The following is a 24,311-nucleotide window of genomic DNA, read 5'->3' on the forward strand; positions in this document are numbered from 1 at the left end:
AGAGAATATGTCTCACTTTTTTTTTAAGAAATTAATAATAAATTAATTTTTTTAAATTCAAAAAAACAAATAAATATTATTTATCTTATATTAAATCTAGTATATTCTTTATATACTAAATTTAATAAATAATATTAATTAATTTTATAATATATATTTATAATAATTGTATTATTATATAAGAATAGTAGAGATCGGAAAAATGGATTTTTGAAGTTTTTTTTTTTGTTAAAATCTACTCTTCAAGATAAATAATATTTTAGTATATATTTTATAATACATATTCACATCATTTTTTTTAAAGTAGATTATGTATATTTATTAAAATATTTACTTATTTTCTACAAACTTCTTTTTAACCTTATATAATTAAGAAAGATCATGCTACAATAGGGTAAACGGATCATATCTTTATTTTTTTAAATGGGGAGTAATGGGAGGAGATTACCTTTCAAATAATCCTAACCAATCAGAATTTGTGTACTATGGATATCTTATGTATTAAGATTTTTTGTCCTATGCTGAGTTCGAAGGCATCATTTGCTTGATTTTTGAGTGCTTAAAGCGAGATTTTTAATTTAAAAATTGATGCTAAGCTACCTAATTGGTCAATTCCCTGATTAATTAGACATATATTAAAATAATTATATTAATTAATAAATGCAATTTGATTGTTTTCATGTATAAAAAACATTTCATTGCCGCATGAGATTTATTGTTTTTGTTTTTGAAAAATAGTTTTCATTCTTCTTGATGCAACACATTTTTAAGAAAAAAAAACGTATTGTGCTTATTAACATTCGGATAAGAAAATAATAATTAAAAAATAAATTTCCAAACAAAGAGAATCTACTTCTTTTGGTAAAATCACCCAAACAAATCCCAGGTGTTATTGAGCTCGGATAAATAATTGAGCGCAGGATAATCCTAGTCGGGAGCCGGCCCCGCTACTCCGTGTAGCCAAACGGACCGTATTTCAAACCTCAGTCACTTTTATTTTCCCGCCACATCCCTCAAATTTCAACTTTTCCAAAATTTCCAATATTTAATTCTTATATTTTAATTCTTCAAAATTTGATTTCAATGGGGGTGTGAAGAAGTTGGAGGAGATCCGAGAGCGTCAACTGCTTGGTTCAAACTCGAAAATCGGACCTGGAAGAAGGTTGAAGAAGAGTTTATCGGTATAGAAGCGGGAATTCGGGTCGACCCGGGAATGGAGAGCCGGACGAAACCGCCGGAGGAGTCGGTGAGCAACGGCTCTGACTCGGGTCCGGGAAGGTCAAGAGCTCCGAGGCTGTTCATCAAGGAAATGGTGATGAGGAACTTCAAGTCTTACGCTGGAGAGCAACGTGTTGGTCCTTTTCACAAGGTTAGGGTTTCTTCACTATTATCTCTCTGTTTGGTTGCTGAGAAAGTATGGGAAAAAGGAAAGAAATTGGAAGAAAAGGAATCGGAAGTTTGGGTTGTCGCATTAGATATTTAGATACAAGATGCGAACTTTTTAATTTTTGATTGTTGATTTTTTTTTTCTGTTGAATTTGGGAGAATGCGCATTTCTTTAGAGATTCATTTTGTTTTAGTTTTGATTTTGGGATGGGCAGAGCTTTTCGGCAGTGGTTGGTCCGAATGGGAGTGGGAAGAGCAACGTGATTGACGCCATGTTGTTTGTTTTTGGAAAGCGAGCCAAACAGGTAAGGTTTTTTAGTTTCTTTTTACGTTTGGAGGGAAGAATTGATACTTATTATATTGTTAGTTACCTGTTGGTTTTTCTCATTTGTGCTGAACAACATGATGTTGATCCACAGATGCGGCTGAACAAAGTTTCGGAACTTATTCACAATTCTACTAACCACCAGAATTTAGATAGTGCAGGCGTCTCCGTTCATTTTCAAGAAATCGTTGATCTGGTATTTGAGTTTTTCTTACTTGGATTTTGTTGTTTGGAAAAATTGTCTTTAAGGATGCATTTGGTTGCACAGAATGCATTCTATATTTAGCTTCTTTATGTGCCAATTATTTGTAGCTGAATTGAACTTCTTAAGATTGACGAAAAGAACTCCAAAGAAAAAATGGAGGTTTTGAAATCCACATAGGAGAAGTTCCAGACCAATCTGATTATGCTTGAGCAAATGCAGCCTACAAAATGAAGCAAAAGTTTTCTGTCGATTTCAGGATGATGGGACTTATGAAGCTGTACCTGGAAGCGACTTTGTAATTGCCCGGGTTGCATTTCGAGATAACTCATCTAAGTATTACATTAATGACCGGCCTAGTAACTTCACAGAGGTCACCAAGAAATTGAAAGGGAAGGGTGTGGACTTGGACAATAACCGTTTTTTAATACTTCAGGTTTGATATTTGTTATTAGTGTTTGTAATTCAGTAAAAATTGTGGATCTATGTCTTGTAACATGTTGCTGGCTGTTATTAGGGTGAGGTTGAGCAGATTTCACTTATGAAGCCAAAGGCTCAAGGACCACACGATGAAGGTTTTCTTGAATATCTTGAGGACATTATTGGAACCGACAAATATGTTGAAAAGATTGATGAATCACATAAGCAGTAAGTACAAATACAGCATTTTGTTTTCTGAGAAGATTTGCATTCTCATGTTAATGGTTCCTTTTTGTTATTGTCTTTTCTGATTGTGCATTGTGTGGAGCATTTTGTTGACAATTCTAGTTTAGATAGCTAGATAAGTACTTTAAAAAGCTAGTAACCGAGAGAATAGAATATATTAGGTGGTCTTATGAGATGAAAATATCAAGTAGCAGTCACTTGAATTACTGATTGAAAAAGCAAATTGTGAGAAGTGCAACATTGTTAATCAAGTATTTAAAGGTATCTTATCAGATTGTGCAACTGCTAAATATCTTGTTCAATTTTTCTTCCTAAGCTCCTCTCTTGACATCGACTCTAGCTGTTTCTGACACAAACTTAAGTTGTTGAATACTGGAATTGCCTCTACTGTTTCTGCTGCAGCTAACAGCATTATTTTCCTATTTTGACACATGGATGCATTTTATAATTTTAGCTCTTATATATGTGCTGTTCTTGGTTTCACAGGCTAGAAACCCTGAATGAGAGAAGATCTGGGGTGGTGCAGATGGTTAAGTTAGCAGAGAAAGAGAGAAATGGCTTGGAGGTTTGCTAAGTTGTTACACATTATTGTATCTTCCAAAAGTTCGTCCTTTTGTCAAATTTGTTTATACACTTGCATTTAACAGGATGTGAAGAACGAGGCAGAAGCCTACATGCTGAAAGAGCTGTCACTTTTGAAGTGGCAAGAGAAAGCTGCAAAACTGGCATCTGGTGATACTAGTGCTAAAATGGTTGAACTCCAAGCAAACATGTCCAACTTGGAAGAAAATCTAAAAAATGAAAGGTCATTTTGATCACAACATGGTTGAACCTAATGTCGTGTGTTAGTAGAGAAACATAGAATCTAACTGAAATTCTCCCACTGTTTCAGGGAGAAGATTCGAGAAAACAATCAAACATTGAAGGAGCTTGAGACTTTGCACAACAAATATATGAAAAGACAGGAGGTTTGCATTATGTTTTGTCTAATAGTTGTGATTTTTAGGAAGTGGTTATACCCATTCCTCGTAGTGACATGATTATACTTTCAGGACACTGAGTTTGGAATTGGAATTGTAACTTTTTCGATTTTGTTTTGGAAAAAAAACTTAGGAACTTGATGATGGACTGAGAACTTGTAAGGATGAGTTCAAGGAATTTGAAAGGCAGGATCTCAAATATCGGGAAGATGTAAAGCACATGGAACGAAAAATCAAGAAACTTGAGGATAAAATTGAAAAGGTATAAGGGAAAACTCATGGTTTACACTTCCATTGAACACAAGCAATTTTACATTTTTGTCCCTTGTAGGATTCTTCAAAGATCAATCAAATCTTGAAGGAGTCTGAGGACTCAGCAGATTTGATTCCAAAACTGGAGGATAATAATCCTAAACTGCAAAAACAATTAGTAGACGAGGAGAAAGTCTTGGAGGAAATTGAAGAGAATTCTAAAGGTGCTTTTTTCCTTTTTCCTATTTTTGAAATTTTTTTGTATGTAGACTTGAAAGTATTGTTGTATCTTCTTTTGTTGCTCTGCTGCTAATTTTCTGAATGCAATTTTAATGTTTGAAAGTGTAAAATATTATATAAGCTATGATTGTTTGGACACATTCTTGCATCATTCTTTCCTTTTTTTCCCTTTTCTTTTTTGAGTTTATGCTAGTTTCAATTTTTCCCCCTTCATTAAAGTACAGTTTTTAAGCTATATGCTCCACTCCTGAAGGACTGGGGCTCTCATAAATTTGCTTTGCATTTTAAGGTGTTTAAGATTTGTCAATGAGGGATTTTCTTAAAGGTTCCCAGGTAACATTGCTGATGATTTTCATTGCTTTTGAGCTTGAATGGGAGTAACTCTGAGGTTTGAAATGGTTTAAATTGATGATTATGAGTTTTTTTTTTTTAAACTTGTATGTGGTGTTTCTGCATCGATAAATTTTATATAAAATGTCATTGGTTGTTGATCTCCTCAGAATGATTATAGATAGGAATCTGCTGTATGGCATATGTTGAGTTCAACCATGTTGCTATTTGGTAGTTGGTACTCATCAAAACTTCATTGTTAGTACAAGGGTTCATCTCTAATCTATGATATGACTGATCACTCAACTTGATAGCTTCATGCACCTGTACCAAGTTGTATTAGTTCATCTAATCGGTCAACCCTTGCTGTTGGTTGAGGGTACATGTATTTTGGGCAATCAATACAATTTTAGGAACATGAAATTTATTTTTTCACCTTCTTTTGGAATTTTTGTTTTAGGGGTTCTATGTCCCAGTGGTAGAGGAAAAAGGAATGTAACTCAAGACCAGATTTTGGAAATGCATGCCATTGGTGGGGTCTTTTTAGGTGCCTCAGCATCCTATTAGAATGCATTGTCCATTTTCCTCTTTATAACTTTGCAAAATACACAATGCTGAGAGAGGGTGAGAGAGCGGGCCGGTGTGAGAGAGGGTGAAAGCAATGGGAGGGAGCGAGGCGAGCGGCGTGTTGCAGAAGGATTAGAGGGAGACTCAAGGGCTGATGCAGAAGGTGATGACTTCGTGGGGGTTAGGAGCAGGGCCAAGAAGGGAAGCTTCGGAGTGGAGTCGAAACGGTTCGATGTAGAGGTAAGGGAAAAGAAAGGCAAGGTGCAAGCCCTGATTGTTGAAAGGAAAGGGGGAGTCTCCTCGTGGATCAGGATGGGACCGAACAGTATTGGGTGCTTTATCGATGGTTTGGAGGCCTGTATTGAGAACGTAGGAACCAGATTTTGGGAAAGGAGGTGGAAGGACAGTGGAAGGTCCTTCCTTATGGTGCGCGACCTAAATAAGGGAGGGCTGTTCATTCGGTTAGGGGTTACAGAGGTGGATAACAAAAGGTACAACATCTATATCCCGAAGGGTAATGGAGATAAGGATGGCTGGGTGCTAATGGTAGAGATGCTTCGCCGTCTGGGGTGTAACGTCGGAGATGAGAGCTCTTAGAAAAAGGGCGCGGCGCTCCTAAGGTCACCAATGGAGAAATCCTATGTGGAAGCTATGATGCAATCAAAGGAGATGAAGATTGTAACGACAAGGGCGGATCTCTGTAAGAGGGGAATGATCAGGGGGAAATTGGTCCACTACCTGGTAGGGAGTTGGGACCCTAGTTCAGGGAAAGAGGTAGATATGAGAGATTGGGGGATGAAATTGGCGAAGTTTTGGAGACTGAAGGGTAACTTAGGTATTGCAAAATTGGAAAGGGGCAAAGCCCTCTTAGAGTTTGAGGCTCTGGATGAAACAGAGAAAGCCCTAAGAATTGGGGGTTTCTCATGCGAAGGGTCCTCTCTCAGCCTAGAAATTTGGAGGCCTGAGAGTGGGTGCACGTCGGAAGGGGAACAGAGGCGCGAGGCTTGGGTGCGTATCCTGGGGTTGCCAGTCTCGCTATGGGAACGTGATACTCTGAGGAGAATAGGGGATGCATGTGGGGGATTCCTAGATATCGACCCACAGACGGAGACGCTGGAAGACCTGCAGTGGGCAAGGATCTTGGTGAAGCTCAACAAGGAGAGGCCTCCCAACGTTGTGGAAGTGCGGACTGAGGAGGTTTGCTATGAGCTTACACTTTGGTGGGAATTCAGACCCACTGTGAGGACGGCAAGGGAAAGTAAGGGCAAATGTATCCTTGTTGCAGAAGGCGAGGATGGGGTTGAAGTCCCTGCACGAGCGGGGGGCGCGTGAGGGGGTTGGTAGGTGACCCAAGTCTCGAGGTCAGACTGCAGACTGATGATGGAACGAGGGGGCAGTCCTTGGGGTCGGGTTCGGAGGCGGTTCTGGATCCGAGCTTGATGGCGGATGGGCTCCACGAAGCGGGTGGGCTGGTGTCGCAGAGGGTCCTTGGGCCTTTTGAAGTCTCTGGGCCCTTCTTGCCCACGGCCTTTCCTAGCGCGCCTGGGCCGCCCCTTCTTAGGCTGTCTTCTGATGCTGGGCGGGCTTTGATTTTGATCAGAGGGACTGGGCTGGGAGTGCGAAGCACAGATTTGTCTTTGGTTTTTAATGTGGATGAAGCCCAGTTGAGGGGGGCCCGTCCTCTTATTGGGGCTGGTCCAAGCCCTGTGGGGGGCCTTGACCAGTCATGGTCGTTAGTGATGGAGGGATTGTGGAGGCCTGTGGCTGAGGAGTATAGAGTGGAGGGGAATTCGAAGACAACTGATGTTCTTCTGGAAGAGGCTTCGAGGTACGGGAATGTCCCTAATTTTTTTGGGCCGTTGGTGTGTGTTTCTCCTTCTCCCCCTTCTTCTTTTTTTGGTCGGACTCCAATGGGGGAGTATTACGACCGTTCTGGGGTGGCTATGGACGTTTCCTAGTGGGAACCTACGGACCGGAGGTTGATTGGAAGAATGTCTGCAGCACTGAAAAATGCGGAGTGTTGGGAAATTTTGGTTAATAACAATGGCGAGATGGAATCCGGTGGGAAGGATATCTGCCCGGTTGGTGTGATGGCTCCAGAAATTAGGGATTGGAGAGTGGACAACTGGGAGGAGAGTGAGCTGGCAAGGTTCAGTCAGTTCTTGGGGTTTTCAACAGTGGGTTTAGAGAAGGACATTATGGATTTCATGGTCAAAATAAGAAGAAGAAGGGAAAAAGTACATAGTAAGTCTCTCTTAGAAAACTCGAAATTTGAGAGGGAATTGAAGAGACTTGAATGTTCCATCAATTACGATGGGGGAAGGAAGCAGAAAGGCATTGTTCAAGGAAGAGGGGGCCAGTCTCTAGTTGTATCATGAAGATAAAGCTGGTAAGTTGGAATGTTCGGGGAGCTAATGATAGCTCTAAAAGGAAAGTGATCAAGGCTTTGATTAGGAGTCAAAGGGCGGATTTAGTTTGCATTCAGGAGACGAAAATTCAGACTATGACTGAGGGGGTGGTGAGGAGTCTGGGATCTAGGAGGTTCCTCGATTGGGGGGCTATGGGAGCTCAAGGCTCAGCGGGTGGTATATTGGTTTGCTGGGACAAGAGATCCTTGGAGCTGCTGGAGATGGAGGTGGGCAATTTTTCTATTTCATGTAGGTTGAAGAATGTTGAAGACGGAGGGGTTTGGATTTTTACGGGAGTTTATGGGCCGTGTAATAGGACAGAGAGGGAGGAGATGTGGGAGGAGTTAGGAGCGATAAAGGGAATTTGGGAAGACCCATGGTGCTTAGGAGGGGACTTTAATGTCACTTTATCCCAAAGAGATAGGAGCAGGTAGGGGAGCCTTAATGGAGCAATGCGTAGGTTTGCTCAGGTGGTGGATGACCTTGCCCTCATTGACCTCCCCTTGCAGGGAGGTGTGTATTCTTGGAGTGGGGGCAGGGGTAATCAGAATTGGGCAAGGCTGGATCGCTTCCTGGTGTCTCAGGGGTGGCTAGATACCTTCAGGGGGGCTGTTCTGTGTAGGCTCCCTAGGCCTACCTCTGACCACTTCCCTATTCTGTTGAAGGGGGGCGGGATGAGCCGAGGCCCTTCCCCATTCAGGTTTGAAAATATGTGGCTCAAGGTGGAAGGGTTTAAGGAGCTTCTTCGCGAATGGTGGCAAGGAGGGGAAAGAGTAGGAAGGGTTAGCTTTAGATTGGCCGCTAAAATGAAGGAGATGAAGGAGAAAATTAAAGTGTGGAACAGGGAAGTTTTTGGCAGAGTGGAAGTGAATAAAAGTTCTGCCCTTCGGCAAATTGAGTTTTGGGACAGGGTGGAAAGTGGCAGGAACCTCTCAGATAGGGAAATGGATCTGAAAAATGAAGCTAAAGAGAATTTTAAGAAGTGGGTCCTTTTGGAGGAAACCCATTGGAGGCAAGTGTCTAGGGAGCTTTGGCTTAGAGAAGGGGACAAGAATACTGGGTTTTTCCATAAGATGGCTAGTGCCCACTGGAGAAATAATTTTTTGGACAGAATAAAAATAAATGGGGTGGAATTGGTGAAGGAGCAGGAGGTGAGGGAGGGGATTGTTAAGGCATTTCAGCACCAGCTAAGGGAAGAACCAGGGTGGAGAGCCGACATAGAGGGGTTACCTCTTAATAGTCTTGACCACAGTGAAGCTGAAGCTTTGGAGGCCCCTTTACTGAAGAAGAAATCTTCTCTGCCTTGATGGATATGAATGGCGATAAGGCCCCAGGCCCGGATGGGTTCACTGTGGCCTTTTGGCAAACTTGTTGGGAGTTCGCTAAGGAGGAGATAGTAGAGCTGCTCAAGGAATTCTAGGATCAGAAGTCCTTTGCCAAAAGTTTGAACGCCACGTTTCTGGTCATCATTCCAAAAAAAAGAGGTGCTGAGGACCTTGGGGAGTTCCGGCCTATCAGTTTGCTTGGGGGGCTGTACAAGCTTATGGCCAAGGTTTTGGCAAATAGGCTGAAATTGGTGTTAGATAAGGTGGTCTCGGCTGATCAAAACGTGTTTGTGAGGGGAAGACAAATTCTTGACGCCTCTCTCATAGCCAACGAGGTGGTTGACTATTGGCAGAAGAGGAAAGTTAAGGGGATGGTGTGTAAGTTGGATATTGAGAAAGCCTACGACAGCATCAGTTGGAGCTTCCTTATGAAGGTCTTGAAAAAAATGGGCTTCGGGCCGCGCTGGATGGAGTGGATGTGGTGGTGCTTTTCAACGGCAAAATTTTCTGTCCTTATCAATAGGGTCCCAGAAGGCTTCTTCTCCAGCTCTAAGGGTCTGCGTCAAGGAGACCCAATTTCTCCCTATCTCTTTATTTTGGGCATGGAAGTGCTGAGTGCACTTATAAGGCGGGCAGTGCAGGGGAACTTCATCTCTGGTTGTAGGCTGAGAGGTAGCGGGGAAGCGGAGATTATGGTGTCACATCTGCTCTTTGCAGACGACACCATTCTCTTCTGTGAGGCCAACAAGGACCAATTAACGCATCTGGGATGGATTTTGGCGTGGTTCGAAGCGGCATCTGGGCTTAGGATCAATCTGGCCAAGAGTGAGCTGATACCAGTAAGGGAGATTGATAATATGGAGGAAATGGTGGTGGAGTTAGGCTGCAAAATTGGCAGCTTCCCTGTCAAATACTTGGGGCTGCCCCTTGGGGCTCGGCACAAAGCCTTGTCCACGTGGGATGGGGTGGAGGAAAGAATGAGAAGAAGACTTGCTCGGTGGAAAAGACAATACTTGTCTAAGGGCGGGAGAATCACCCTGATTAAGAGCACCTTTGCAAGCATTCCTATTTATCAAATGTCCATCTTTAGAATGCCTAAGTCAGTTGCTAAAAGGCTTGAGAAAATACAAAGAGATTTTTTGTGGGGAGGGGGAAATTCGGGTAGGAAGATTCATTTAATTAAGTGGAAGGTGGTGTGTACTTAAAAGGAGAAGGGGGGCCTTGGTATTAGAAGGTTGGGGTTATTGAACAGGGCCTTATTGGGCAAGTGGATTTGGAGATTTGCCGTTGAGAAGGATGTCTTGTGGAAGAAGGTAATCGGGGTGAAGCATGGGATGGAGGGGTGCGGCTGGAAATCTAAGGAAGCCCGGGGGCCCTTTGGAGTGGGAGTTTGGAAAGAGATCTTAAAGGAGAAGAACTGGTGCTGGAATAACATGAAGTTTAAGGTGGAGAGGGGGAATGAGATCAGGTTCTGGACTGATCATTGGTGCGGCATCGAAGCGCTGTCCAATGCATTCCCTCTGATTTTTCCCCTGGCAGTGTGTTGTAATGATCTGGTGCATGATGTGTGGGACCCAAGGCTGGGCCAAGGAGGGTGGAATATCAGGTTGATTAGAGATTCTAATGATTGGGAGCTGGTGCTAATAGAAGACTTGCTCCTTTTGCTAAGGGACATCAGAGTAAGTCCAAAGGAGGACTGTGTGCTATGGAAAGGCGGGGTTTCTGCCAGTTTTAGGATTCGGGAAGCTTACAATCTGCTGGCAGCCCCTAATTCTTGTGTTTTTCTGGGAAAAAATGTTTGGGTGGATAAGGTCCCAACCAAAGTGGCTTTCTTCGCATGGGAGGCTACTTGGGAAATTTTTTTTACGTTGGATAGGCTGCAAATGCGTGGTTGGCAGCTTCCAAATTGTTGTTTTTTGTGTGGTTGTGAAGAGGAAAATATAAATCACATTCTTTTACACTGTACAGTGGCTAGGACCCTTTGGGATATCGTCTTTGCCTTATTTGGGGTTCAGTGGGTGTTTCCAGAGAAGGTTAAAGAGGCGTTGTTCTGTTGGCGGGGTTCTTTTGTCGGCAAAAAGAGGAAGAAGATTTGGAAGACTATTCCGTTATGTATATTTTGGACGGTGTGGAAAGAAAGAAATAGGTTAGCCTTTAGAGGGGGTCTCTTGGCTATTCAGACTCTCAAGAAGTCTTTTGTAAGTAGTCTGTGGAGTTGGGCTAAGTTGTATAGGGGAGAGGAGTCCTCTTCGCTTATAGGCTTCTTGGAGTGGGTTGCGATTCCATAAGGGCTGGTGAGGTGTTTTTGTTTTTGGCTCTTTGGCCTTGTGGCTGCTTTGTATACTTCCTGTATGCGGTGCGGCCTTTCGGCCTTCTCTAATATATTTTCTGCTGTTGCTTATCAAAAAAAAAATACACAATGCTGGTATCTCTTATTGCAGAACATGTAAGATGTTAAACCTTCCAGGTATTGTCTGCCTTATTGGGTGCAAAACTATTGTTATGCTTGGTGCAACTTAGTAGGCATGCATATGGCCTTCCCATGTCTTCTACTGAAAGCTCAAGAACATGATATTCCTCAAGCTTTATAGATTATCTTTGCAATAGCCAATATCTTTGCCTTGATAATTTTAAGTATTTTTTGTTTATTTTATTTGTTTTGTTATTTTATTCAAGAATTATTCCCTTGATGTTATTCCATCTTGAGCGTGTGGGTGTGCAAGAAACTAATTTTTTGGTACCCTTTTCCAATTGATAAATAGTTGAGACGGAGGTGTACCGCTCTGAACTTGCAAGGGTTCGTGTTGAATTAGAACCATGGGAAAAACAATTAATTGAACACAAAGGAAAACTTGAAGTTGCATCTACTGAAATGAAGCTTTTGAATGAAAAGGTGAGTTTGGTTAATTATAAATTTCCAGTCAATAGTGAGGGATCAGTGACTCTTTCTGTTTTTAGTGTCATCTTATTAGACTTTCAACTTCTTTTGCTTTTTGTTTTGTTTTATTTTATTTTATTTTCTTTTTTCTTTTTTCCTTTTGAAGCTCATGAGCATAGGTGCTTAGCCTAGCAACAACACAAAAATGTTTCATTGCAAGATTTTACATCGTTCCTGTTTTGGTTTGATTTGGTGGTAACTTTTCTTGTTAAGATGGAAGTTGTTTCCAAACTTTTTCCTTGTATGTTGAGAAGCACATTGACCATCATAGTTTGGTTAACCTTGTTGGACTTGCTTCAATAGCACTCATCAATAGTTGCCTACTACTGGACTGAAGTATAGGAAAAGGGTTGTAAATCATCACTACTAAATCACAATGGTAAGCAAGTGAAATCAAGTTTTAAATTCTAAGACAGATGCACAGTGTGATTCATTCAATTTGATTGCAGATTGAAGCCCAAAACATTGTAAGGCTTCTGTTTTCCTTGCTACTAAGTACTAACCACCTTTAGTTCCACCCTGTTTCTATGATCTAATAACAGATGAGAATTTGCCTTATTATTTCTGCTAGAAGTTGCAAGATAAGAAAATTTACTTTCAGCATGATTTGTTGTCATTCACTATGATTTGAGGCAGCCTGAGTGTAATGATATGTGCTTCAAACATTTTATAGACAAGCTTCCTTGTGCTATTTGAAATTTAACAATTTGAGTAATCGATTCCATTTTTGATCTTAACCTAGGTAGCATAAAGCTCTCTAGAAGTTTCATTTAGTCATCTTGGTTTCTTTGGAAAAAGGGAATTGTGCATATGATACTTTATTGATCAGAACAAATTGCTAATAGTGGGACTTTATGAAGCCCCTTGCTGTGTAGCTCAATGGTAATGCCTTCTGGCAATGGACTGGAGGTCTTCAATTTGAGACTCACTAGTATATAAGTGGTATAGGGTTGAGGGGCTGACCAATATTGCCTGGGGTTTCTTTTGTTGGCACTTGGGTAAATGCCTTGCTATTTAGGTAGATTCCTTAACTTAAAAAAAATAAAAATAAATCCTGGGAATATTATTTCCATTATCTGAGAGTTTGTTTCCCAACAATATTGTTATGACTATCTTATATAGTCCTTTCTAAAGGCATCGTTTCCATTTCATGCTTCCCCAAGCACCCAGAATCTCATCTTGTTTCCTTTTCAAATGTAATATGAACATTTTTATTGAAATGTTCAATGACATCAATTATGTCATTCTATATGCCTACCTCATAATAACTTCTGGCTACAGCCTCAGTATTGCTCTACTGTGAACCCTCACTCTTTCAGCATATACTCATTTCAGAGCTATTCCTGAAGCTAAACTCCATACTGAATTGTTTTTTAGTATTTGTTTCTCCACATGATTTACCAACATTTCATGGCTCTTAACAAATGGATGTTAGACTAAAAAACAGAAGAAAACATGGGTAAGATCAATTCAGTCCATTTATTTTTCTTTAGACTTTTGAGTTTCATCATTATTTCTTTTTAAATGGCACTCATTGTGATTTTGTAATCCAAGTAGTCTTGTAGTGAATACTGCCTATTGTCAGTTTTGCTGATGTATAAAGTATATTGATCTGTACCAACCACTTGTTTATGAGAGCCAGTTTACTGACATTTAAGAAACTTGTTCAAGTGTGGGATACATGGAACAGCTTGCATTGCTTATGTCCTTCTCTTCACATGATGCAATGGTTACTGATGTTTATGGTTGCCTTCTCTATTACTTTATCAGTTCAAGTTCACTGTTGCATCTTTAATATTTGTGTTATACTAATTAATTCACCATCATCATAGTTTCCATGTCTTCCACCAAATTTGGTTCTTGAAGTCTGGCTTATTCTTGAAGGCTTTTGCCACTCTTGTCTGGTCAAACGTGCACTCTTATAGTACACTGGTGCAAGTTTCATTTATCCTTTTTTTTTTTCTCTTACAACAAATTTCCATAACTTACAATTGCACCTGGCTCAAAATCAACACATATATCCAATGTAAACCTGTGAAATTCTATCTGTGAGAAGGAATTACATCCTTTTTTAAGCTGATACCTGGAATTATTAGCATCAATATACAAACTAAACAGGCCACTAAATTTTGTGTCCACCCCAGCATTAGCTCATTGGTCTCTTTTGATTGCCAATAAACATGTTGTTAATTAATGTAAATTGTATTCATGTTTTACTGTTTGCACATGTGTGGAAGGTCATTATCAGATTTTGTACTAAAGAAGGATGTCAATAGGTTATTGAATGTGACTGTTAATATTCTCAGCATGAAGCTGGTCGTGCAGCTTTTGAGGATGCTCAAAAGCAGATGGATGACATGCTGCAAAGAATTGAAACAAAGTCCACAAGCATCACAAGTATTGAAAGCGATTTAGCAAGGAACAAGCTTGAAGCATTGGAAGCTCGTAAAGTGGAACAAGTACTATTTCTATGATATTCATTTGATTCTTATTTTTTTTGGATATCATATTTGGCTATTGTAAGGACACTTTTGGTCTCGACAGGAGTGCAACAAGGAACAAGAAGCAACAGTTCTTCTTGAACAAGCTGCGCGACAAAAGGTCACAGAGCTTATGTCTCTTATGGAATCTGAAAAGAGTCAGGGGTCAGTCCTAAAGGCAATTTTGGAAGCTAAAGAATCAAACCAAATAGAGGGAATTTACGGCCGAATGGGTGATCTGGGGGCTATTGATGGTGAGACTGTTCTCTATTATCAATAGTAATCCATCTTCAATAAACCTTGCTACCTTGTCAAATTTCCCACATAATTATCACCAGGTTGATTAATTAGGATTTTGATTTTTTTCCATGTTTATAGTTTATTTTTTTGTCATTCTTACATATGTTCTTCAAGATAACTTCTGAGATGAAGATTCTAAAATAATTATTTACACTTTTGTGTTGGTTAGGGTGCAAGGATGCTCTTTCTTATCTTCTTTTCCCCAAAATTTATTGACATGCTAGAGTAAATTCGTCTGTGTCTGCATTTCTTTTTATAGTAATTATTTATAACTCTTTTGGATTCACTCCTATATTTGATGGGTTCCTTCCTGCAGCAAAATATGATGTTGCCATATCAACAGCATGTCCTGGACTTGAGTATATTGTAGTAGAAACAACTGGTGCTGCACAAGCCTGTGTTGAGCTACTCCGAAGGAAGAACCTTGGTGTTGCAACTTTCATGATACTGGTATTGACTATTACAGTGATACTCATCACATCTATCTTGTCTATGTGGTGCTGACGTACTGCCTAACAGTATATTAATGTTTTGGTTCTGGTGACTCAGATTGGGGTTGTTAGTCCAATTTACTTGGATCCCAGGAAATTCAAGTAAAATTATTCCAGACTTGGCAATTGAATTGTTTGAGAGTCAATCCTTTCTGTTGTCTGATTTGGTCTCCAAACAGGCTTTAATTGTGATAAGTTATTGGATAAACAATTGTGAACAAACCGACCAAAAATCTATTTAATGACGACATCTCAGGTTCATGCTACAATGTGATACATGGAATGGGGTACTAATGTTGGTTGTCTATGTGTCTCTTGAAAATCAAAATCAACTGACGTCTTAATCTTGCAATGTGGGAACCTGGCTAAATTATTGAATTGCCCATTTTTTTCTTCTGTATCTTGGAAAAGTGAAGTGTAGATGCATCATAGCATGTCCAACATGAATGCTTTCATTACGAAAACATCTAAGTGGACATGTATTACAATAGGAAGTGTTAACTCTCACTTCCTTTGTTGACTATGTCCACCTAGTACATTCCCAATGGTCTGTCTCACACATCTTCCACACCCATGCCATGTTATTGCAACCTAGATGCTACAAAAATTTGATCTTAAAATTAGTAATGCATATCTAAATGTTGCAGCAGTCATACATTGGTTTTAAAATCACTCCGAGAAACTTTTTAGCATTTAAGAGTTCAATCAAATAGAAATGAGAGGCCCGTGTTTTTCCTTAGTAAAATTCTATTGGCTGCCATATAGAACCATTAGTTACATATCAAATTTATTTTTTAGTGCTATTTTGTTTTCAGGAGAAACAAGTTGATCATCTACATAGAATGAAAGACAAAGTAAGCACTCCAGAGGGTGTTCCACGGCTTTTTGATTTGATTAAGATTCAGGATGAAAGAATGAAACTTGCTTTCTTTGCAGCACTGGGAAACACAGTCGTAGCAAAAGATATTGATCAGGTATATTCCAGTCATTATATATACTGCGTTCTTTGTTCATTCTTGAAGCATAAAGACAAAAAAAAAAACATATTATATGTTAATAGTTTTTCTCTGGAAGCATGTTTATATTATTCATTGCTTTGATTGTGGCTGATTTAGTGGACTAACCAAAAGTTGGATGATCTTTGGTTGCTTTAGTTTCCGCAATTAGAAAGCTCTAAACAGATTAATCAGACTTTATTCCTGATTGTTTTGTTGTTTGTGGTTCCTACATTATGTTCAATATGTCTATTGTTGAGAAGACAAGATAAACCAGGAAGAAACAGGTGCATTTTTTAATTTTATTTTTTTGGCCTTTTTTTTACTGCTAAAAAACTTCTGAGTAAAACATATCAATACCCCAGGGGGCAACTGTAATTGTAAATATTTGGAATGATTTTTAATGCCTTAGGACTATGCAGCTTTGTATGGTAATAACAAGGATCAGTTCTTTCTTAATGGAAGGATCAAATTAATTCCTCAGGTATGATTGAGGATAGGGAAAGTTTAGATCAAACAATCAAAAGTTCTTTTTGTACATCTTTTGGGATTGTGTTAAGTGTATATGGGGGATAGTGTCACTTTGTTAGATTTTGTGGATTGGTTAGGCTCTATGTAGGCGGTCGTTTTTGTGCGTTCTCACCCCTATTGGTTTTTTGTATATGTATACATCATGTATGCTTTTTTAATACAATACTTTTTTACTTATCAAAACACAATTATAATTTAGGAACTTATTTGTTCATTTTCATCTTTCATGCAAGCTTATCACATTTCAGTTCATATTGTATTACTTATGGTTTCTTTTTCATTACCATAGGCAACCCGCATTGCATATGGTGGAAACAAAGAATTTCGGCGTGTGGTAACACTTCAAGGTGCCCTTTTTGAAAAATCTGGTACCATGAGTGGTGGAGGGGGTAAACCACGTGGTGGTAGGATGGGGACATCTATTCGACCCGCCAGTGTTTCTGCAGAATCTGTTGCAACTGCTAAGAACGAGCTCTCAGCAATGGTTGACAAGTTAAATTCTATGCGCCAAAAAGTTGCTGATGCAGTAAGGATTTACCAGGCCTCAGAAAAAGCAGTTGCTCGTTTGGAATTGGAATTGACCAAAATCCATAAAGAGGTAACACTTGAGAATAGATTCTGTGTCCATTCATTTGTATTTTGAGGGCATTTTTATTAAATATTAACTAAAAATTTTCTTCTGAAACAGATAGACAGTTTAAAGTCACAGCATAGTTATCTTGAAAAACAGCTTGATTCCCTGAAAGCTGCATCAAAGCCAAGGAAAGATGAGCTAAATAGGCTGGAGGTGTTAAATAAAACTATATCTGCAGAAGAAAAAGAGATCGAAAGACTTATAGAAGGGTCGAAGCAGTTGAAGGATAAGGTGAGCTGGTAACTGAATTATATATCTATGTTACATTGGTACACTTGTGGGGTCTAGATGTGCCTAGGATATAGAGGCTTGGCTAAAAAGAGATCTTGAGTGATATTTGGATACATCATGATGCAAGGAAAAAATAAGATAGAAGTCAATTAGAAGCAAAAATAATGCATCCTAGGTGTTAAGAGAAATCTCTTTCTTCTTTCTTTTGTCCTTTCTTTTTTAAAAAATTCTATAGTTAATGTCCGAAGCAAAATAGGACTAAATGATCCCACACTCATAACCTTGTCATGTCATCTTGACATGGGCACATTGAGTGAAGTCGAAATGTTTAAATGTCAAAGGATTACATTTGATTGCTCTTGTAACACAATCAGTTCAGAACACAACACTACAAAAACAATTGAGCTGTGTTTCTGACTTGTTCTCTTGTTATGGTATCCACTCTAAGACATTATGTAGATGTTCATTCTTCATAGAACTGAATACATTGACAATGTGCAGAATTTTGCATTTGATTTGTTGATGGTGTTTGCTTGACCTTTCTCTAATTCTGTGTTTTCAAGGCTTTGGAGCTTCAGAGTAAAATTGAAAATGCAGGTGGTGAAAGATTGAAATTGCAAAAGTCAAAAGTCAACAAAATTCAATTTGTAAGTATATCAATCAATCTGAAATTGCCAATTCCTGTAAATGATACTTCTTTTGATATGTGCTTCCTTCTTGTCAGGATATTGATAAAAGCAATACAGAGATCAATCGCCACAAGGTTCAAATAGAGACAGGTCAAAAAATGATGAAGAAGTTGAAAAAGGGGATTGAAGAGTCAAAGAAGGAGAAAGACCGAGTGGTTGACGAGAAGGAGAAGTTGCATTTATCCCATAAAGATATAGAACAGAAGGCATTTACGGTTCAAGACAACTATAACAAAACACAGGAGGTTTGTTTTTATTTGTTTGGCATCGTTTATGATGAGTTACATGAGTGAGTTGCTTTATAACTGGTGAATATTTTTTATTTATTTCTTTTTTTCTATAGCTAATTGATCAGCATAGAGATGTATTGGATAAAGCAAAATCTGATTATGAAAAGTTGAAGAAGACCGTGGATGAGTTGAGAGCATCTGAGGTCTGGTGCCAATGAATGCATCTCTATATTTTCCTTTACTTGGTTTTGGTCAACTACTGTTTAAAACTTTTTAGCAATTCTTTGGTGATATTCCAGGTTGATGCTGACTACAAATTACAAGACATGAAGAAACTCTACAAGGAGTTGGAAATGAAGGGAAAGGGTTACAAGAAAAAGCTTGACGAATTGCAAGTTGCTCTTGTGAAGCATATGGAACAGTATGCCTTGGTCTATGTGACCTTCTCTAGAAATCTGTTATGTTTATGACTGAAAATGTCAACTTTTTTTTTTAAATTTTTTTTTTTTTGGTTACAGAATTCAGAAAGATCTGGTGGACCCTGAAAAGCTTCAAGCGACACTGGCAGACAAGACTCTTACTGAGGATTGTGGCCTAAAGAGGGCCCTTGAAATGGTAGCATTGATTGAAGCACAATTGAAAGAGATGAATCCCAATCTTGACTCCATTTCAGAGTATGCATTTTCTCTGCTTTTCATGTATGATGTAAGCTGAAATTTGTGTGGTTATGCATATTTTATTTGATAACTTCTGTAATTACTATAGATACCGGAGAAAGGTATCAGTGTACAATGAACGAGTACAAGATCTTAACACGGTCACTCAAGAGCGTGATGATGTCAAGAAGCAATATGATGAATGGAAAAAGAGAAGGCTTGTCTATTTTACCTTGTTTATATTATTTATTACTTGTCTTGCATGTTCCTGTTGATGTAACTTCTTTGTGCTACTCAATTGGATATTTTTAGGATGGACGAGTTCATGGCAGGATTCCACACGATATCTTTGAAGTTGAAAGAAATGTATCAGGTTTGTAAACTGAGTGGTTTGAAACACCCTCTCCTTACACAAGGATGCACATGCAACCGTATAGTGCACGGACATTCTGGACAAATAAGTTTAGGTTATAACTGTTGTGTAGCCTCATTCACTTTTGTGGCTGGTTCCACTAGAGTGCTCTGTATAAATGGTCCTATTGAATATCTAATTTAGTTTTTGTAATGTTTTTTTTTTGGTCCTGGTCTTGCTGCACCGTGTGGGGGTACTTGATTAGGATCCTGAGCATCTTGAAACAATGGAAGATTGCATCTTCTTTCCTGGGCATTAACTTTTCAGGATTGCTTTCTTTCTTCTTTTAGCTTGTTTTATGTGAACTTTTAATGGTATAGTCATAGGAAATTTTAGACCACAATGATGCACAGCTTCATCCGTCACAACCATTTCTTTTTCCTGATTCATCTTCCTCCAAAACTCAGTAGCCTAACTTGTCATGCTACTTTAATTCCTTCTATAGTAATGACACTGCTGGCAGTTGGGATTTCATAATTGGCTTTTACTTGTGCTGTGTTTTTTATTCTTTCTTTGTTTCTTTCTTTCTGTCCTTCCTTTTTTTAATGCAATAATTGTTCAATGCTTGTCCCTTAATGCACTTGCTACAGATGATCACACTAGGAGGTGATGCGGAACTTGAACTTGTTGACTCTTTGGATCCTTTCTCTGAAGGTGTTGTTTTCAGCGTCAGACCACCAAAAAAGAGCTGGAAGAATATTGCAAACTTATCAGGTGGTGAAAAGGTAATATCTAGAATGCACTGATTGTGCTGCTCTATTTGGCCTCTAATGTTAAGGTCCTATAATGTTGTTTGATTTTGTTGCATTCAGACTCTCAGCTCGTTGGCTCTTGTGTTTGCTCTTCATCACTACAAACCTACCCCACTTTATGTTATGGATGAGATTGATGCTGCTCTGGGTACTACAAATTGGATTGATGAGCTTTATTTTTTTGAATGCCATTTATTTTCTAAAATTTTATATTATGTTTCTCCCTTATTTGGTTCATATGCTGTGGCAGATTTCAAGAATGTTTCAATTGTGGGACACTATGTGAAAGACCGAACAAAGGATGCACAGTTTATAATCATAAGGTAGATTGGATGGGATGTTGAATTATCACTAAACTTACTAGATATTATTTTTTTCAAGCTTTTCCTTATTTTGGGTGTCTTACAAATTGCAGCCTTAGAAACAACATGTTTGAGCTGGCGGATCGACTTGTTGGGATTTATAAAACTGACAACTGCACTAAGAGCATTACCATCAACCCTGGGTCTTTTGTAGTTTGTGAAAAAGCTGCTTAGGGCCCAGTATGCATCATTCAGTCCCAGGTCAGACCTTTTTTGCCTGTATCGATGCCATATTACCTCACAAATGTTGGTCACATATTTATTGTAGAATGCCTTCTGATATCTATTGTATTGCAATTGATTGAGTTGTGTAATTAATGTCTACGGGACAAACACATATAGGGACATGTTTCTTAGTTGCAGTTTTTTTATTAGGTCAGGAATGTCTGACTATATGTACTAATATGTTCTGATGCCCAGTTATTGTTCGCTCAAATAGTGCTTTTGAGAGAGTTTTTGTATTTTTCCCTTTTCATTTTCAATTTTTAGTGACTAAATTCTTTCAATCAATACTGTAATACATCATATGCATGTAGATATAAAACGTACAACAGATACAAGCTCTTATGGGCATCAAGGGCAAACTAAATGCCATAGGCTTATTAGCTTATAGTATTCATCATCATTTATAGATTGAGTCTTATTACACATGATTAAGAGGATCTTTGCTGGAAATCTCCCCAGCATTGCTCCTCATTCTGCATAGTTTGAGTGAATATGAGTGAGAAGATATTGCTTGCACTGGCTTCTCTGTGACCCGAATGAAATTATAGGACCATGTCCCCAGTAGTGTGCCTGATACTGGCCCAACCGCATACACCCAAATCCCCTTGTAGTCAGCGCTGGCTATCGCTGGCCCTAGAGTCCTTGCTGGGTTCATAGAGCCACCTGATACTGGTCTGCAAATGACTATGCTATCAGTTAGTTCCATGGCTTCAGAGTATGTAATCAAAATGCTTGCTATGGGCTCATGTGCTTACCCTGCCAAGATGGAAGTTATGCATACTGCTGAACCAACTGCTATGCCTGCTAGCTCTCCTATCTATGAAAGCCAAAATGGAAAAACAGATATAAGTTAAAGAAAAAGGAAAGGGTGGGAAAATCTTGAACAACCGAGTATTTACAGCTTTAGTGTCAGTGGCAACAGCAGAGGTGATGAACATCATTGAAAAGGTTACGACTATCTCCATGACCAAAGCTTGAATCTCGGTTCCAGAAGGAGTTGTAGTGCCTAAATGCTTGATCGGGTACAGCAGCTCACGCAGCGTAAATGCAGCTCCAATTGCTCCTGTTAGTTGGGCTGCTGCGTATAGTGGGACCTACATGAAAATACTGCTGCTTAAGTTTTTTGGTTCGTCATGGTATTTGAGGTGCACTTATCCTTTTGCTATACCTACAGTTTCCATCCTTATTTCATTGCCCGATTCATTTGTCTATGAAACTTCTATCTCAAGTGTTTTTATGAACTATTTTGTTTTTTAATTAATTAAAAATAAACTTTCATAGTATGTTTGAAATCACTAAGATACTTTTATTTGTATTCAAATGCTTGAATGGAAAATTTTAAGGTAGGGTGAAATTTGAACTGTTGAATGAATGGTATGAGCACAAAGATTTAGAGTACAAATAAACGTGTCAAAATATAAAACAATGAGATAAAGATATAAGAAAATAAAGCTGACCCGCCCACAAAATTAAGCAGTTTTACCCAAAAGTTTCGAAATACGTGGACATGTCAGTTGCAAGCTGACAAGAAAGGAACTTGGTCCATTGCACGTTGTGGTCGTGGCCCAAATGAATCCAACTGTTGGTTGCATTGAATTCCATGGGTCCATATTTATGATTATGGGTTCTGATTAATGGGTGGGCCCAACAAAGTCTGTCTGGACTGGGCCCACACAGCTACTGTGGCCAGCTATGCATGAAACCAATGCATGATTAGTAATCACACACTTGCAGATGATGAAATCTAGAATGAACCGCCGACCAAGGCGCACGTTAGAAATTGGCAGTTGGGGGAGTTGCAGAAAAACTGTTACCTGTTTCCATGGAAAATGCCTAACAGCAGCAAAAGCTAGAGTGACAGCAGGGTTCATGTGTGCGCCGGAGATGTGACCCACTGCATAGATCATAACTGTGACTATCAGTCCACCTGCAACCGATGCTCCAAGCTTTGAGACTCTCTGTTCATCACTCGCACTCAGAGCTGCAGACCCACATGTCACAAACACCAACAGATAGGTTGCTATTACCTCTGCTACCACCTGTTACTCAAAACCCATCTCCAACATCAGATGCCCGCCATTTTCCAAACTATGTTTGTTTCTCTAGAAAACAATTTTCTCAGGAAAAAAAAGAAGAAGAAAACACACCCATCTGCATGTGCTTCACGTTAACCATGAATAATTCCCAGAAAAGATGATGGATTAATACATGAGATTTTAAAAAGCCTAGCCTCGAGAAGAAGAATAAGAAACCCAGATGGATGTATGCATGTATGGAGATTTGTGATATACCTTTCTGAGAAAACCAGGTGGGTAGTGTTCTAGAAAGAGTCTCCAGAGAAAGCATGGGTTTGAGTTTTGGGAATCTGGGTGGTGCAGTGCTGTGGTCAACTCGTTTATGGAAGTCGAGGTTCTGAGATTTGGATCTGTTGTGGCCATTTTCCGAGTAAACAAACAGACTGCAGAAAGGGTTGGGGGAGGTGGAGGGAAGGATGCTCTGGGTTTATGAATATGCAATAATGAGAGATTCACGAGTTTAAATTACAACTTCGGTCAACTAGTTTTGTGGGTCGGTCTTAAATTAAATTCTTTATAAACTGAATTTAAAAATCTTATTCCCACAATAACATAATGATGAACCTCATTAATTTATCTTTTCATATCATGTAATTATAATTCTATGAGAATCACGTGGCATGGATCATGAGTTCACTTTAATACAAAGAATATCTGTCCAACATTTTGATCAAAATATTATTAAGGTAGCGTTCCGATCATTTATTTTTTCTATTTTTAAAAATAAAAATTCCATAAACTGCCAGATGACTATCACAAATTAACTCAATTTGCAAAATTTTAACATTAAAACTTAACTAAACATTCTTGCATTGGATGGTCGGAAACAAAATATAGTTTGGATCATTATCTCCTATTGGGATGATGATCAAATCAAATTGGACACATTCATCGTCTGCAATTGCTTGTCCAAATCCACCAAAATTTTAGATTCTTTTTGTTTTTTCCTATGACACATAATAACATAATTAAGCCTAATAATTAGGCAGCCCAATTTTGATCAAGCATGCCCTTCCCCACTTCTTTGCTTTTCAAGAGTCAACAACTTCTCATAGAGTACCAATAATTCGTTGCTTTTTTAGCTCCAAACAAAAGGAAAAAGGAAAAAGGCTATGTTCGATTATTTAACGCCTGTTCTAGATTGGATTATCAAGATCATGCCAAAAAGATTCTAGAGCCTTTTTTTTTGGATTCTCCTCATTGAGTGCCTACCATTCAGCTTTTTACCCATATCATGATCAGACCATTTTAGCCTAGACTTTGGTTGAACATTGGAGGATTATGCTTTTGAAGATTCAAATCGGTGAGATAGAGAAAAAGTTCTTGGAGTTGCATTATTTTATACATAAGGATCAGCATTAAACGTGTATCCCGATGTTGAACTCTAAACCATTGCCTTGGACAATTCAAGGTGGGGCATAATCGAGTCGATCTTCTAAATTTGGCACAATGGAAATGAATTTTTTTTCTTTTTCTTTTTTAATTATTTTATACCAATTTGAATGAAATATTTTTGGAGAGTGATTCTCGTAAAAGTAATTGAAATGTATGATCATTTATACCACATTGAATATCAATAATAAATTTATTGTTATTGAATTTTTTTTTTTAAATGATTTCGATATGACT

The 24,311-nt window shown here is 38.9% G+C and overlaps 2 protein-coding genes across 2 annotated transcripts; one reads left to right on the forward strand and one right to left on the reverse strand.

The window, feature by feature from the left end:
* The first annotated feature begins 1,067 nt into the window (after window positions 1–1,067).
* On the forward strand, window positions 1,068–20,843 carry LOC117930795 (structural maintenance of chromosomes protein 4). The gene is made up of 28 exons (XM_034851529.1): window positions 1,068–1,369; window positions 1,602–1,691; window positions 1,806–1,907; window positions 2,173–2,349; window positions 2,431–2,561; window positions 3,066–3,144; window positions 3,227–3,384; window positions 3,472–3,547; window positions 3,693–3,821; window positions 3,891–4,035; window positions 11,444–11,574; window positions 13,926–14,078; window positions 14,164–14,353; window positions 14,716–14,849; window positions 15,706–15,864; window positions 16,706–17,014; window positions 17,105–17,281; window positions 17,845–17,928; window positions 18,006–18,215; window positions 18,314–18,403; window positions 18,500–18,621; window positions 18,719–18,874; window positions 18,966–19,073; window positions 19,169–19,229; window positions 19,859–19,993; window positions 20,081–20,168; window positions 20,271–20,343; window positions 20,436–20,843. Exons 1-28 carry the CDS (start codon window positions 1,214–1,216, stop codon window positions 20,554–20,556), a joined length of 3,744 nt encoding a protein of 1,247 aa, XP_034707420.1. The 5' UTR covers window positions 1,068–1,213; the 3' UTR covers window positions 20,557–20,843.
* Window positions 20,844–20,892: 49 nt separating this feature from the next.
* Window positions 20,893–23,126, reverse strand: LOC117930796 (aquaporin NIP2-1-like). The gene is made up of 5 exons (XM_034851530.1): window positions 22,899–23,126; window positions 22,422–22,646; window positions 21,507–21,701; window positions 21,363–21,424; window positions 20,893–21,281 (listed from the first exon to the last, which is right to left on the reverse strand). Exons 1-5 carry the CDS (start codon window positions 23,043–23,045, stop codon window positions 21,026–21,028), a joined length of 885 nt encoding a protein of 294 aa, XP_034707421.1. The 5' UTR covers window positions 23,046–23,126; the 3' UTR covers window positions 20,893–21,025.
* Between the last annotated feature and the right edge of the window lie 1,185 nt (window positions 23,127–24,311).

The sequence above is a fragment of the Vitis riparia genome, chromosome 14 (genome assembly GCF_004353265.1).
Source record: "Vitis riparia cultivar Riparia Gloire de Montpellier isolate 1030 chromosome 14, EGFV_Vit.rip_1.0, whole genome shotgun sequence".
NCBI classification, from domain to species: Eukaryota; Viridiplantae; Streptophyta; class Magnoliopsida; order Vitales; family Vitaceae; genus Vitis; species Vitis riparia.

What these genes read in the sequence shown, in the direction of transcription:
- LOC117930795 (XM_034851529.1), top strand. Translation starts at nt 1,214, where the DNA reads ATGGAGAGCCGGACGAAACCGCCGGAGGAGTCGGTGAGCAACGGCTCT. An exon ending in ACTATAACAAAACACAGGAG is followed by an intron (nt 18,216 to 18,313) that starts GTTTGTTTTTAT and finishes TTTTTTCTATAG; the next exon opens with CTAATTGATCAGCATAGAGA. An exon ending in ATGAGTTGAGAGCATCTGAG is followed by an intron (nt 18,404 to 18,499) that starts GTCTGGTGCCAA and finishes GTGATATTCCAG; the next exon opens with GTTGATGCTGACTACAAATT.
- LOC117930796 (XM_034851530.1), bottom strand. Translation starts at nt 23,045, where the DNA reads ATGGCCACAACAGATCCAAATCTCAGAACCTCGACTTCCATAAACGAG. An exon ending in TTGCCACTGACACTAAAGCT is followed by an intron (nt 21,425 to 21,506) that starts GTAAATACTCGG and finishes TGGCTTTCATAG; the next exon opens with ATAGGAGAGCTAGCAGGCAT. An exon ending in ATAACTTCCATCTTGGCAGG is followed by an intron (nt 21,282 to 21,362) that starts GTAAGCACATGA and finishes AGTCATTTGCAG; the next exon opens with ACCAGTATCAGGTGGCTCTA.